The sequence below is a fragment of the Dermacentor albipictus genome, chromosome 9 (genome assembly GCF_038994185.2).
Source record: "Dermacentor albipictus isolate Rhodes 1998 colony chromosome 9, USDA_Dalb.pri_finalv2, whole genome shotgun sequence".
Classification (NCBI taxonomy): Eukaryota; Metazoa; Arthropoda; class Arachnida; order Ixodida; family Ixodidae; genus Dermacentor; species Dermacentor albipictus.
The window spans coordinates 92,104,518-92,120,037 of NC_091829.1; the positions used below are offsets into that span (position 1 = coordinate 92,104,518).

General features: G+C 47.7%; 1 protein-coding gene across 1 annotated transcript in view; it reads right to left on the reverse strand.

The window, feature by feature from the left end:
- Positions 1-200: 200 nt before the first annotated feature.
- LOC135919125 (uncharacterized) overlaps positions 201-15,520 on the reverse strand; it is a 51,178-nt gene continuing 35,858 nt past the window's right edge. Inside the window, exons 3-5 of the mRNA XM_065452853.2 lie at positions 8,958-9,070; positions 6,939-7,159; positions 201-545 (exon numbers count right to left, since the gene is read on the reverse strand). Coding sequence (XP_065308925.1) covers positions 443-545; positions 6,939-7,159; positions 8,958-9,070 — 437 coding nt within the window. The 3' untranslated portion in view covers positions 201-442. The remainder of the gene's footprint in view (positions 546-6,938; positions 7,160-8,957; positions 9,071-15,520) is intronic.

Consider the following 15,520-nt stretch of genomic DNA (forward strand, 5'->3'; position numbering starts at 1 on the left):
ACGGCGCGAGTTGGAGCCCCGTTTCTCCTCTGTCGTGACGTCACGGTGTCACGTGGTCAGCCTTGAAGGCGACGCTGCGAGCGACGGCGCGAATTGGAGCCCCGTTTCTCCTCTGTCGTGACGTCACGGTGTCACGTGGTATTGAAGGCGACACCGCCGCGCCTGAGGAGCTGGGTTGAGCTCTAGTAATATGCTTCGCATAAAACGACAACATAACTATAATATTCATAATGACTCTTACGTATGGGTACAGGCGTAATAGGAAGTGCACAAAATAAAAAAATCACGTTGGATGCGGTAGCTTGTAGGGAGCGAGCTCTAACGACGTGAAACTCCGGGAAGCGGTCAGAGAAGCGCCGACGGGCGTCCGGTCACACGCGACCACGTGCGTAAAGCACTGAAGATCCTTGACGATTCGTGGCCGACGCACTGAACGCCAGCCTCAGTGGCGCTCCGACGCCACAGGGGCCTGTGCCTCCAGCCGTTGCCGCAGAGCTGGTGGTGGTGACTGGACCTTCCAGATGAGATACGCCTTGCGATACAACCTGCGGGTGAGTGGTCGAGCTGTTGGCACGCCATATAACAGAACAGAGCAAGCGAGAGCTGGGCTAGTTGGTACCTTTATGTGGAAGACTAGAAACGACACACAACGAACGACGGACAGTGAAAACACAACTTGGGCGCTGACTCGCAACTGAATTTTGCAGGGATAATGCCGCATGAAGGCCGCACTCGTGTAAGGGTAGTGCCCGTGTAGAAGCCGCACCCGTGTAGGGGCCGTACCCCAACTTGACAGCCGGAAATGTGGAGAAAAAATTTCAACGGTTAAGCAATCGCGTTTGGCGCCCCGATTCCTCACGTGCAACGCATTTCTGCCTGCCGCTAATAGATAGCGAGAACTGCGCGTTGACCTCTGATGCAAGAGTACATCCGGGACTCCCGGGTGCGCTCAACTGAAGGCTGCGACGGCACCATCTTGACCAAAAAGTTCACTCCTTTGTAAGGGCCGCACCTCTTCAAATTTATGAAAAAAAAGTGCGATCCTTACACGGGTCTATGTGGTAAGCATCAAGTACGTATACATAAACAATGCGCGTGCGACAGGCAGTATACGTTTTCCCAGAGAACATTCTGTTCCCAGTCAGCACTCGCTTTTTTCACTGTCCTTCGTCCTTTGTGCGCTGTTTCTTCTATTCCGCGTAAAACAGAGTGTGTTGATTGATTGATTAAGTTTAAGATATCTTATTCGTAGAAAAGGTAGATCAGCCTTAGCAGCTGCGCTGAAGGTTGAGACTATATTCACTTTCGAAAAACGAATCTAGGCAGATAAATGATAGGAAAAATTGTCATCCACCTGAGTGTAGCACGGAGCTACAAAGGAAACCCATACGGGTTTCTCAGGAAGAAAACCTCTCAGTCGAGAAAAGATTTGTCCTGGTCCAACATTCAAACTGGGGACCAACGCATTTCCGTGGCGGTCGCTCTACCATCTGAGCAACACGATGGAGAATTAATGAATGACTTGAAGGAGAGCATCATTTAATAAGGCAAATTCAATTCTGCGGAATCCTGCCTTGGTAACGAAGTGTCATGAAAGGGAAAAATAGTCATCAGGACATTGTCATCAAGACATTGGTTCTGGGTTGAAATCGCAGACCAGAACGAATTCTCCCTCAACTATGAGGCTTCCTTTCTGAGAAACCAGTACGGGTTTTCGTTGTAGCTTCGTGCTATATTCGGCTGCATGACATTTTTTCTTTTCATTACACTTCCTCCACCTTGCGAGGTTCCGCCGAACTAATTTGCCCAAGTCTAATAACGTGGATGAAGCAGAACTCGCGTATTGTGTGTTTCGCCCACAATATGTGAGTAGAAACACCTACCTAATATTGTTACCACGTCCAGTGAGTCGTTTGCTATACTGAAGCGACGTTAGCATGAAACGCGCTCATGATACAGAGGTATTAGCATGAACCTTCTGCACGTCTTATCTTGTCCCTTTTTACTTTGACTGACACGTGTCCTGTGACTCTTACTGACACTGATGCTTCATTTTTTCACAGCTGTTATGTTTATCACTGTATTTTTTTTCATTTAACCTGTAAGACACTACGGCTACATTATTCCGTCTGTGTACATATAGTGATGTTAAGTTATCAATAAATAAAAGATAAATACTAGCAACGTTAATTGTGATTGTTAATTAATGATAAGGGATACAATGGCGATGTGATGAAGAATAATCGGTATTGAGATGAATTATAATGGTAAGGATAATTGAATGAATGGCCATCGATCGAAAGTAAGGTCACTGTTGAAGCTAATACGTGAACGTCGAGCACGTGGGGTTTTTTCCCTCTCTCAAGTGTACAATTATTCGCCAGGCTTTGCTGCAGATGGCTTCTTATTGGTGGCCTCTGCAGGTTTCTTTACATATTTGCGCGTAACTTACACAGTGCTGACGCTACGTGCAGGTGAAGTGCTAGTAAAGCGGAAACCGAACGTTAATGCAGCTTGCCAGTGGACCACACTGTAAAGAACACAGCGACACTACTATAGCTCCATGTTTAGCCCCATGATAATAGGAATTGCTGGAAGGCTCTGGTTGTCTGCTTAGCTGTGATGTAGTGTTAGACTACGCGCCAGGCAGAGTGAACACAGACAGAGGTTGCCTGCCGTCGATAAGCCATGCAGTGTTTATCGTTCCAGGGCACATGCTAGGCGATCACGTAATATGTGCTCGGACTCTTTCAGAGGGCCGGTAGTGGCATAGTATGGACAGGGTTGTTTGCTTTAGCGATGAACCTACCGACTGATAAAGGTAGCACCCAAAAGAACCCTTTCTTTTTAAACCACCAGTAGCGGAAGTCGCCATCTTTTCAACCCATGGCTTCATGAACGCTGCCTGTCGTGATTACATACATTTTTAAAACCATGAATACATGAACTTTTCAACCCAAGAATCCAACAGCTTTGCAAACTGATGACTCCAAAAAATGTTTCATGCCACAATTTCATAAACTTATCTACCCATGAATACGCGAGCTTTTAACACTAGCTATATATAAACTTTTCGATGCATAAATCCTTACCAATCTGATAATCTTTTTTGTTGTTTTACGTGCGCATTACCCGGTCGGTGGGTCAAACGAAGAACATTAATTTTTTACTACTCCTCCCGACCTTGCGACCTTCTTGCTTACCTTTTAGGACTTTGCCACCACCCATTTCTTTATATACACCACTTTCGAAGTGTTTCAAACATGTGTGGCTGTTTATCCCGGAGTGATGCCTAGCTCGCTAATTTTGCGTTCCCAGATTTTTCTTGACTTTTCCTTTTCGCCAACGCACCACTATTGTTTGTACCTCATCAAGTGCAAATAACTGCGAGAAAGTAATAGTCACAGCTAAGCTGAATAGTTTATCCCCACCTATCGCAGGAATCAGCGAAGCGGGTTCACGTATGAGAAGTGCGGCTGGCACCTGCACGAGCCCAGTGGTCTTTGGCTTTTGGATAGTGCGGGCAATTACACATTTATTTCATTAATAAACAGACGCCATTCGTTTGTCGTTATCTTACCGAGGAGGGGGTGGGCACTTGAAAAATTCTGCAGAAACCACCGACGACGATTGTGAATGCAAGTGAATAGCCCGAAAGGGCGAGTGTAAACGACATAGCAAGCAAGAGAGGAATAAATTGAATTCTGGGCTTTTATGTTCCAAATCCACGATTTCATTATGAGGCACGCCGCTGCGGCGCACTCCGTATTAACTTTGACCACCAGGGGACCTTTTACCACGCCCCAAATGTGCAGGACATGGGCGTTTTTGCATTTCGTCTCCATCAAAATGGAGCCGCCATGGCCGGTATTTGATCCCCCGACCTCGTGCTTAGCAGCGACGCACCATAAGTGTTAAGCCACCGCGGCTGATAGCGAGCGATAGAGAGATCGAGTGAATATTTGTCATGCCGACTACCAACCAACCACGAAAACGGACGGAAGAGGTAATGAAAGCTAACCGATTTAAAATTGGCCTCCTTAGAGGCCGACCGTGCCATACGCGAGACTATGCCTCTTCTGCAGTGTCGGGCTATTTCTCCTTATAACCAGTAATATATAAACTACAGATTTTCTGAAGTATTATAAGGCGAGCCGGAAATGCAGCTCACAGTATTAAAGAGCCACGATGATCCTATGCGCAATATACCAGTCGGTGTAAGCGAAGCCTTCGCGTGCAACCACCAGGGCGCGTGCTGTCTCTACACTGCCGCTGCGGCCCGATGAAGACATCGCTTGTGCCAACCAATTGGTGCGCGTTGCAACTTCAATTCCTCTCTTCATCCTGTCAGCGCCATCTTCTTCCCTTCCTCACCATCTGCGCTCCCATTTCTACATAAAACAATCAGCACCGCCGAAAAAAAAAAAAACGTCCTAAGCGCCAGACGCCATAATAGCAGTTTTGCTTTTGTTTTCTTGAATTACCTGACGAAGTTACACCGCCGTAACTTCTAGAACAAAAAAAAAGCAGCATCCCTGATAACCCGGACCAACTATCGACTGCACAGTCAAATCTAGTCTGGTTCTAAACAGAAAAACTTGTTTTAACATGTCGGAGCAAATATTTTGGCGCAGAAACCACAAAACAGGACCCACATGGCAATCCACAAGCTCACATTCTAACCCTACGTACGTCACTTAGTACCGGTGAGTGCGAGTGTAGGTGATTTTGAATGCGTAGTCTACAAATTAAGAAGTAAAATACTCAATGCTTTCTTTTTTTTTACTGTACGTCGGTTTTGTAGGCTGTTTGTAGTTTTGTAGCCTGTAATGAAGCCAGCGAACCCATATTTGAGCTAGCCATGGAAACTTGGAAATCCCAGCCTTGGGGACGCTAGAGGCAGCGCTACTTCACGGCCGCTAGCGAGGTACGCGGTGGACACGCATACCCAGTGGCATAGCAAAGGGGGGGGGGGGCGTGGGGCCCGGGTGCGAGGGGCCAGTTGGGGGGGAGGGGGTAGGCGTTATATAATACGTCTGAAGACACCCGAAACTTGTTGATATCCTCGCCTTCCTCGACTACTACACCCGGGGGGGGGGGGGGGGGCGGGGGGGACAGAAGACCTATGGGCCCCGGGTGCCAGACGACCTAGCTACGCCACTGCGCATACCTACGCATACATAAGTTAATAGTTTCAGAGTGTCCGGTATTCCGCTAAATGGCGGCGTACTAGGCGTTTTGCCGGATGGCGGAGGGGCAAACGCTAGTGGCCTGCATGGTGCAGCCACCTCGTGGCGCGGAGCACAACCAGAGAAGCACAGAGCTGGTATTGCCCTAAACAAGTGTTTTCTACTGGTTTACGCTGATAGCGAAGTAGGACACGATGACGCTGCTGCCTAAACTTTACACAACCTGTGAAGTAGAAAACACTTGGTAACTTCTATAGTAGCTCTGTACCACCTGGTAGCTTCGCCGTACAGAGAACTCAACGCATATGCTCCAGGTCACCCACTATTCCGCGCGATATGCCTCCCTTTAGCGGAATACCGGACCCACTAAAACTCTAACGACAATTATTACGGCTAGAGAATGGGACAGGTGTGGATATGCAGGAAGTGGCGCATAATACACTTCCTAATATACTGTATAATTTTTCTGTGTATTTCGATCGTTGTCTTTTCCAGAACGCATGCCAATGTGAGAGTGAGCGTGATGAATAGTGGCAAAGCTCCGTTCACCGCCACTCACCGCCCATGCTTTCGATATCGTAGCTGAAACACGCTTTGTTACGCGGACAACTAAGGAGAACGAGGGGGAAGTGTTACTAGGTAGATTTGTCTGGGAACTATTAGCCAATGACTCCGCGAATGTGGCTCATTCTCGTTTTAGCAAAGCAGTGGTTCGTCCCCTTGGCGGTCCTTATATTGCTGCAGCTGGATTAGTAAGTATAGCCATAGTAATTTATTTCTTTATTTATTACACTATGCCCAGGACACATTCTGCGTTAATATCAAAAGTTATCAAAAGATGCAGAAATAGAGCGCACAAATATGCACTCAAATAAAGAACGTAAAAGCAGATCAAGCATGAAACGTACTATTGTTACAAGCGGGACAATCTTTTACGAATTGGGTATGTGCCACAAGCTGTAGTGGGGGGCGGACTAATAGAGGGTAGAGAAAGAGGACGTGCGCTTTGCGATAGCGGAACCTCCGCTTGCGATCAAGGCCATCGGTTAGGTCGTGTCCCAATCAACCCCATCTTCAGAGAGAGTCGCCCATAACAATTTTGTCAAGCTATGGTTGCATAATCAGCGTAAAGTACGCTGTATATAGTCACTGATAGTTATTTTAAAGGCCGTCTTGTCTTCAATGTAGGTAATGGAGGAGGAAATGTGCTTCCACTCGATACTCGTGGTGGGCAAACACGAGCGAGCGAACGAACGTGTTCCTTGCAGAAAGCTCCAGTACCGCTTCTAAAGCTTCTGACACCTCAAGGCTCACGTGCAATAGCACCCGATGATGGAATACGATGCAGCCAGAGCTAAACGCGAAGCTCGCTTCACGCCGCCATTCAAAGCCGCGCGTCGACACCACTCGGACGACTCCGCTCGGCGCACTTGGCTCATTCTCCCCAAAAACCTCATTGGCCCTCCCCCGTCGTCCCCCGAGCGCACAACAGCCGAAGCACGTGGACTGCAAGATCGACCCATCTTGGCGGTCATCGAAAGTGTCCGTTACTTTCTACCCTTTACTGCAGATGGCGGTAGTTGTCGGCTCGTTGACCAAGAAAAAACAGTGAGACGAGATACGAAATACTGGCTTGACTCGGAGAAGAATGGTTCGCACTAAAAGAGTCATACTACCTTAGTCTAGCGTATAACACGTTGAGTAGGCAAGTCGGCACTTCCATCTCTATCTCTCACAATGCCCACTGACCATAGGCTGTATAAAGCGAAGCCCATCCATGTGAAGCTCTGCAGCAGCAGCAGAAGGGCGAGAGGCATGGCCAGCAACCAGGAGAGACGCGCCAGCGTGTGCGTCGCCTGGAGCCAGGCGAACGTCAGCACCAGCACCAGGCTGAGCGTGAAGAGCACGCTGAGTGCGAACAGCACGTGGTCCGCCAGGTTGTCGCTGTCCAGCAGCCAGTCGACGAAGCTCTGCGCGTCGCACAACACGCACAGCTGCGCTTGGCTCACAGCACTTGTCAGCTTCATCTTTAACCATACTACCAGAAAACGTACTTCTGGAAGAACTGTTGTTCAGAACAGATGCCAGTCAGTTGTGATCAGAATTGATGTTTCTAAATATATATAGCTTTCTCTGCGAAACCTTCTCGGTTTTCCCGACCATGGCTGCGGCGTGCTAATAAAAAGTTAGCGTGCTAAAACACTAAGGACGTAGAAAAATAAACACACACCACAGCGCGTGTGGTGTGTGTTTATTTTTCTACGTCTTTCGTGTTTTAGCGCTCTAAGTGTTTATTAATATGCGTTACCAACTAGCCTACCTATCCATCCTCTTGCTGTGTGCTGCCGCTGTCTCGTCGAATAGCTCACACTTTAAAAAAATTAATGACGTGCCCGATGATAGGATCCACCATTGGTCACCCAGCTCAGCTACCCTATGCTTTAAGATCCACAATCGCACGTACACTTGTTTGATTGCCAAGACCAATTAGCTCCTTGAGAAGATCGCCGGATGCGCGACATTGCGCCAGCCCGACCGCGCGAGAGCACACGTTCGCCTGCCAGTTTCCTTTACGCCAAAGACGCGCGAATGAAACGGCCATGTTTATGGCATTTGATCAACCACCTCACGAAAGTTTAGTTTCACAATAATTCCAGGAACTCCGTTGGATCTGGGTCGCTCCTTCTTTTGGGATCCTAGTAGTAAAGAACATATACAGCAATACAGAAGAAGTTCAAGAGCGGGACAGTGCAGAGGCACCACCTTTAGAGTGTCACACAGCAATTGCTAAAGCAGAATTAAAGGCTGAGGTTTAGTAGAACCAGAAAATTACCACACAAATGGTAAAATACAAGAAATATATTAACCAGTGACGGTATTCTATAGACACAAATGTGGTAACTAATTCAATATGTAGAAAACAGGACCTGTCTCACTAAAACGACTTGTGCTATTTATTGTTATAAGAGCCAGTTCCAGCTAATCCTCGTGCTCGGCATAATGTAAAAAAATAGATCATGGAGTTTTACGTGCCAAGATCACTTTGTGATTATGAGGCATGCCGTAGGGGGGACTCCGGAAATCTGGACCAACTGGGGTTCTTTAACGTGCATCTAAATTTATGTACACGGGTGTTTTCGCATTTCGCCCCCATCGAAATGCTGCTGCCATGGCCGGAATTATTTTAACAGAGGCGACTTACAAATGACAAAGAGAAGTTACGAATGAAAATATATGTCAGTTTGGCTCCACTTCTCTAGAGATACGAAGTGATGAGCGTTCTTTAATGAAAGATACGGTGTAAAATAATTTAAGCCATTAAATGTGAGTGAGGCTGTAGATCGGTCGATAACTCCTACCCTTACACCCTCTTTGAATGCAACTTTTGAGGGAGTGTACTAGAGCGCTTCAAATGTAGCCAAAGCCGTAAAATATGCGATATGACCACCAAAATTATTCCCTATAGATCTAATTAAAATTTCTATTTGATGTAAATCTAGCATAATTATTATTCTCAAGAACAACACTAAAATACACTTGATGGTACAAAATGAATCGCTGACATGAAGAGGATAAGGGGAAGACGATGTTTCAGCATCCAGATGCCGGGCGCATTAGCAAATGCACCCTATCCATCGAACAGCCCTTCCGCACAAAAGGCTTAGTGGATTTGACGAATAATCTGAAGCAGGGCAAGATGCATCGTTTATACGAAGGAATATACAAGAAACACTACAACAGACACAGCTGGCCAGCGTCCCGACCTACCTTCTGATTGTCCCAGCGGATGTTGAAGTCATAATGGCAGATGTGGCAGGCGTATACTCGATTCTGGTATATCTGGATTGCAACGCAGTTGGCGTGGGCGTGGCTGAAGTTGCCTGCATCACGAGAGTGGGCGGGACGCTTTGGAAAATGAAAAATAACAACGTTGCTCTCGGCACCCTTGCTACCGGCAGAATCCAGCTCTTATGCTTACCTTTGGTCATGCATTCTCATTCATTTTTTTCAGCGTTATACGAAATCATTTTCGCTTTGGAGTCATCGTCTACTTAATACCTCGGCATACATTTTTTCTTAGAGATTTGTGTTGAAATACGCGAAGGCCGTGCTCACAGAGCTATCCATTACCCAAATTGTGTCATCGCAGGAGAGCAATATTCCGGAAATCGAGCCGTACAATGTAAAAGTGGGAACCGACAACAATGCATTCAGCATGGATCGCTAGTTGATCCTTTTGTGCAACCGGATGTTGGTACAATGCTTTCATACACTTCTCAGAGAAAACTGCACATAGAAGTTAAAAAGATAAAGTAAAAGCTACAAATATTCTGAGAATTGTCTACTAATGCCTCAGCACTGTTTGGCTCCGCCGCGACTTTGTTTTAGCTTACTTGCTTTTCTTGCCTTATGCGCGTCTACCCATGGCCTTTCAGGTGCCAAAGAATGCTTAGGGTTTAGTACACCATTGTCAGAGTTTCTCGCCGCATCTGGCCTCTTCCATGCAATCGTACCAAGTGAAATGGAACACCCGGCTAGCGCGCGCCTCGACAGAGCAGAGTGGTTGAAAGGGAATAGAATAGCACCTGCCACAGCAGCGCGTGATGCGTTGCGTGAGGGGTGGTAGTGGTGGTGAAAATTGTTGCTAAATAAATTCAGAGAGGGGGGGGGAGAGCACAATCTCCCTTACTTGGCACGAGGAAGCCCTTAGGAGCCGCCCATATAGAGCAAAGGAGAGCCCTTGGAGGGTTATGCGCTACAGGGCGTCGGCGATGATCCGCCTTTGGCTTGTAGCAGCGGAGCTGGCCAAGAGGGTCTCCCAGTATGACTCTGCCTTGGTTTGGTATGGAGTGGGCAGGAAAGTAGGGCATGTAAGTAGGACATGTAGAAAGTCTGCCGGTTCAGTAGGGGGTAATGATGTCTCTGAATGTAAGCAGACGCTTCCGGGCTGGCGTAGGGGGTCCGACTCCCGACCGGAAAGTAAGTCCTCGGGTGAAGGGGTGGACGTCCTCGTTACCCGGGAGGCCTCCATGTGTGGGGGTCCAGATGAGGGTTAGGAGGCGGGTGGGGTGCCAGAAGCGTAGAAACCGGGCCGTGGTACGGGATACCAGGCCTTTGATGAAATTGAACAGGGCAGATTTTGAGTTGGAAAAATATAGAGGCAGAGGTAGAGAGCGAACGCAATGGCTGCCTCCTCTGCAGTTTCGGATGAGTCTGTGGTGATGGAGCCTGATGGGAGTAATTGGGCCGGATTGGTAGCGAGGGCGAAAACAATGCGGGAAGCCAACGAATAAGTTGCCGCGTCCACGCAGGCTACCTCAAAGCGGTCGCCGTACTGCTTGTGTAGGAGCGCATATTCTTGGGGATGGGACGAATGATGAGATAAAAATGTAGGTCAGGAGGTAGGGGAACCACCTCGGTAGGGTGGGTGATCGGGGTGGCGTAAGGGGAGAGTCCACCGCCACGATGCCATATCACCTTCACTGTCGCTCTCGTAAGCCTGTTTTGTGGCCACGTTCCTTGAGCCCACATGCTCTCGCGTACGTTCCGGCTGAGCTTCCGTAAGGCCCAATGAAAACGCGCCAAGCGTCTCAATGGGCTCGCTTCGCCGCGAGCGTTTTAAACTAGAAGGACGCTCCGCGGAGTTCAATATTGGACATTGGGCCACCCGAAAATTTCAGGTTGGCCCACCCCTAAATTTCACTTGGCCCACTCCCCTCATCTGAGTTGGCCCAGCCCAAATTCCAACTTCGCCCTTCCCCTAATCCAAGTTGGCCCAGCCCGAAAGTTGAGTTGGCTTACCCCGGATTTTCAAATCGGCCCTCCCCCAAATTTAACTTGACCCGATCTCATATTTCAAGTTGGACCACCCCGAAATTTCATTTGACCGACCCTGAAATTTTAAGTAGGCCTGCCACCAAATTTAAATTGGCCAACGTCCAAATTTCACATTGGCCCACCCCTAAATTTCAGTTGGCCCACCCCCGCATTTCAACTTGCCCCATACTCAAATTTCAGTTGGCTCATGTTCAAATTACATGTTGGCCCAGGATCCAATTTAATTTGGCCCATGTCCGAATTTCAAGTTGACCCGCCTCACATTTGAAATTGGCCCACCCACAAATTTCAAGCTGGCCCACACCGAAATTTAAGCTGACCCATTCCCAAATTTCAGGTTCGCCCATACCGAAATTTCAGTTGGCCCACTTCCAAATTTCAAGTTGACTGAACGCCAAATTTCAAATTATCCCACGCCCATATTTCAACTGGCCCACACAATAAGCCTCCTTGTGCAACTTCTAAGGAGCCATATGTATATGCATGGGTATTCTGTTTTTGTTTTATTTATTAACGCGATAGCGTTAAGGAGCTCGTGTCGCAGAAAAGCCGGTGTCGTCGGCGTCGGTGTCGGCGTCGGCGGCGTTGACCGTGAGCGATAAATCACGGCAGGCGCTTCATAAATAAAAAGCAACTTCCAAGATTGGCCCGGTGGGAATCGAACCCGGGTCTCCGGAGTGTGAGACGGAGACGCTACCACTCAGCCACGAGTTCTAGGCTTCCAAGCGGTGCAAACGCGCCTCTAGTGAATGCGGTGTTGCCTTCGAAACGAGCCGTGGAAAGTTATACTGCGGTGTATATCGGTAATTATGAACATGTAACGTACAGAAGTCACAATTACACGAGTTGCGAAGTGCGTTTCCGCTGCATTTCTTCTGCGCTTTCCGCACACGCAGAGCCATCTTGCGGCAAACACAGAAGACCCCCTCCTCTCAATGTACGGCGCTGCCCCGACAGGAGGCGCGCCGCGCGCGCATTGGGACCGCTGCCAGGCGCGTCGCGGGACTCCCTCTCCCCTGACGACGCTTCGCCGTGCTCCCGGTTTAGATTACTATCTATCTCTCTGCCCGTGCCGATCACGACGTTTGGCTGGCGTAGATCGTTTCCCCTCCGAGACACCGAGTTCTTTGGTCCGTTTCTTTCGCTCAGGCGCACGTTTCGTTGCCGCGGCGAACGCTGCTGTTGCTCGACGCTCACCGCGTGATAGGTGGGCGCTAAGTCCGATGCGGGGCGCATCGTAAGTGATCGCTGTGCCGTAGCGCATTGTCTTATACCCCTTGGCGGGTCGACGGGAACGCTGTCGCGTCCCACTCTTGAAGGCGAAGCTTAAGCGTCCTCCAATTTTTTCTCTGTAAATTGTTCCTAACCGCGTAAAAGCTACTAATCATCTATATTTACATTATCATAACGATTATATGTCCCAACTTTGTAAATTAAGCATTTCTGTGCAGGCACAAGACATTCACACTTTTCACGAGACAGGGCGGGAGGTGGCCAAAGAGTGCTTACGCATTAATAAATTATTCGCGCCCGAAGGAGGTGCCTGTCTTACTTTACGTTAAAAATTATTTCTGTCAGACACACGTTATCTGTTATGTTTCTTTCTTCAGAGTTTCAGGATATGCCTCTCAGATAATGTTGTATGTCATTCCATATAGGCATTATTCAGTCAAGGGGCCATTGCGTGTAAGCGGTGGTCTATTGCAGTTACAGAATGTGAGCCGAGAGAAGAGAAGCCCAATCGAGGACGTGAATAAATTAGGTGAGGTGACGAAACGCTTTGCAGCTGCAACTTGAATCAACCAGCGCAAGACAGGGATAATTGCAGATCGCTAGGAATGGTTACAGCTCTTGCAACGTTCGTATGCTATATATATATATATATATATATATATATATATATATATATATATATATATATATATATATATATATATATATATATATATATATATATATATATATATATATATATATATATATATATATATATATATATATATCCATAGCACACAAACGTTACAATAGCTGTAACCATTCGCCGCAGAACACATATCAGTCACAACGGTTCTCTACCAAACAAGCATGTTGCGCATTACGTAGTTTTAATGAGCTTAACATACTTCTCAGCGCCTACACCGCAACCTTTCCATCCCTTGCACCCCATCATGCGTAGTATCACTTTACGAACTGTTCCCTAGAACGTGGGTAGAGACGGACGTATAGCTAGAACATGGCTAGACTTGCATTTTCTAAGAAAGTAAAATAACTGTTGGGATAAAGGACTATAAGCTGCATACATTTTCGATACGACACTTCGGCTTGTCGCTCGCGTGTGCATTAAAGGCTTATAAAAAATACACGAAAATATCAGACGACGCCAGAGCAGCTACGGAGGTTGTGGGATATAATGGGAACGCATTTTTGTTAGTGGGTTCGGTCAAAGCCACCTTAACAGTTTTGGAACGATGCGTTTTAAGGCTAGAATGATTACAATTATACCAGAATGCAAAGTTGGCAGCTGCTCCAGAAGGACGAAGCATTCTAAAAAATTGGCAGCGGCTTAGCTCACCTCAGTGATGCCACGGGTGCTGATTTATGACTAGATCTACTGATTTTTAAAATATTCTGCTGATTCAGTGATAAAGCGCTTGAATCTACTGATTTTATTGCTTTTCTACTGAAACGAAAGCAAAAGCTGCTACTTTTTCAGTACAGAGTTTATGTTAATGTGATGCCACCAAGCCAGCGAAAAAAAAACGTGGTTGGCTCCGAGATTAACATACATTCTTGCGTTTCCGGACTCTCAAACGTGGCGCTACCGCTGTCTTTGAGCAAAGTGGGGAAAAGGTGAGGCAGTGAATTTGTGAAAGTGAGTGCACTACCGTAGCCCACAACTATGAAACCACGATCATCACCATCATCATGATCAACCTATTTTTATGTGCACTGCAGCAGGGAGGCCTCTCCCAGCAATCTCCAATTACCCCTGCCTGGAAGACACTACACTATAAAGCTTTCATGTACTAACTACCATCTGACGCCGTTGAATGGGCCATCGGAGGGCTTCACTGTTTTTAAATTCGTGCTTGACAGCGGCTCTCAGGATCCCCGGGTTATTCAAATGTATCGCCAAGAATCCAGGGGTCAGCTTTTGTACTATATCTTAGAAGCTACAATACTACAGCAGAGTACTAATATAAGCGCTGAATTCGTGGGCTCATAAACTGAGTGCAAAAACTGAAATAAAAAATCTACTGATTTCTACTGATATTTCGCGAAAAAATCTACTACTATTTCTTTATGTGTTGTGGCAACGCTGGCTCAGCTATGCCAGGCTATCCGTAGCGTAAAGGTGCGGTTATGCTTGGTTAATCACTTGCCTTGCTTGCTAACCTTAGCTTATCCGGCTATGGCCTTGTTTGGCCTTGTAATCAGACGGACAGCATTGCAACAATGAACACATCCTATCTTTATTAAATCAAATCCCAGTCAGTCCTTCAATGTCTGGTTGTTTCTCTATGGCCATAAAGACAGTCCGATGGTCAGAGTAGTAACACGCGTCTCGCTCGTTCTTTCGACGCTCGACGGCCAACTGCCAAGTGACAACCTCGGGGTCTGAAGAATTTAAGTTTTCCAGTCTTTTGCGCCGACTGGCAGCGGCTCGACTCTTCTTAATCTCCATGTCGAGCGCCCTGCATCAACCGTCTCTCCGCGCCTTTATACGCACGGTGCACCCTCCTCGCGCATGCGCAGTGCCGCCGCGCAGCGCCGGAATCGTAAATGCAGCAGCGGGCGCACACGGCGCCGGCGTGTCTGCGGAGACTGCGACGTCACACCTCTGGAACGCGCCACAGTCGGCGGCGGCGAGGACTAACTTTAGCGAGGGCGACGCAGCTGCACCTCTCGTCGCGTCACGCGGCTCTCGCGCATGCGCACTATGGCAGGCGCAGAAGCACGCGAAGCTCGGCTCCAACCCGCGTAGTTGTATCTATAAGCTACAAAATACGCAGGGGGATATGCTGGCATTACACAGCACGCGAAGCAAGTTCTACTGCGCGTCAGAAACAGCACCCTGGCAACTATTACTTCTTTTATAACACTCGCAGGATGAGGAGCTTCCGCGCCCACAGTTGCAGGCGTCGCAACTCAGTAGTGCACGAGACGAAAGCAAAGGGAAACCCGGAACTTTATTGGCTTGAAGTGCACTTTCCTTACCACTGTATGGTACCACGGCTTGATACCGTACGCAAAACGTACTGCACAATCCGAACGGTTGTGTTTGTGTGCGCAACGCTCATGCGCCAAACGTCGCGTAAAAAAAATGAAAGTTTTTTTATCTGTCTTTCATGCCAGCAGCGACAAGCAGAACGCTGACATGACTCTGCTGCAGAACCAACTGAGCGGAGCGTAAGAGTCCGTTCACTTCGAATTGTCGTTATTTCAGGCCAACGCAGTCCATGCCTGTCACGTCCCCTGTTCCAACCTATATA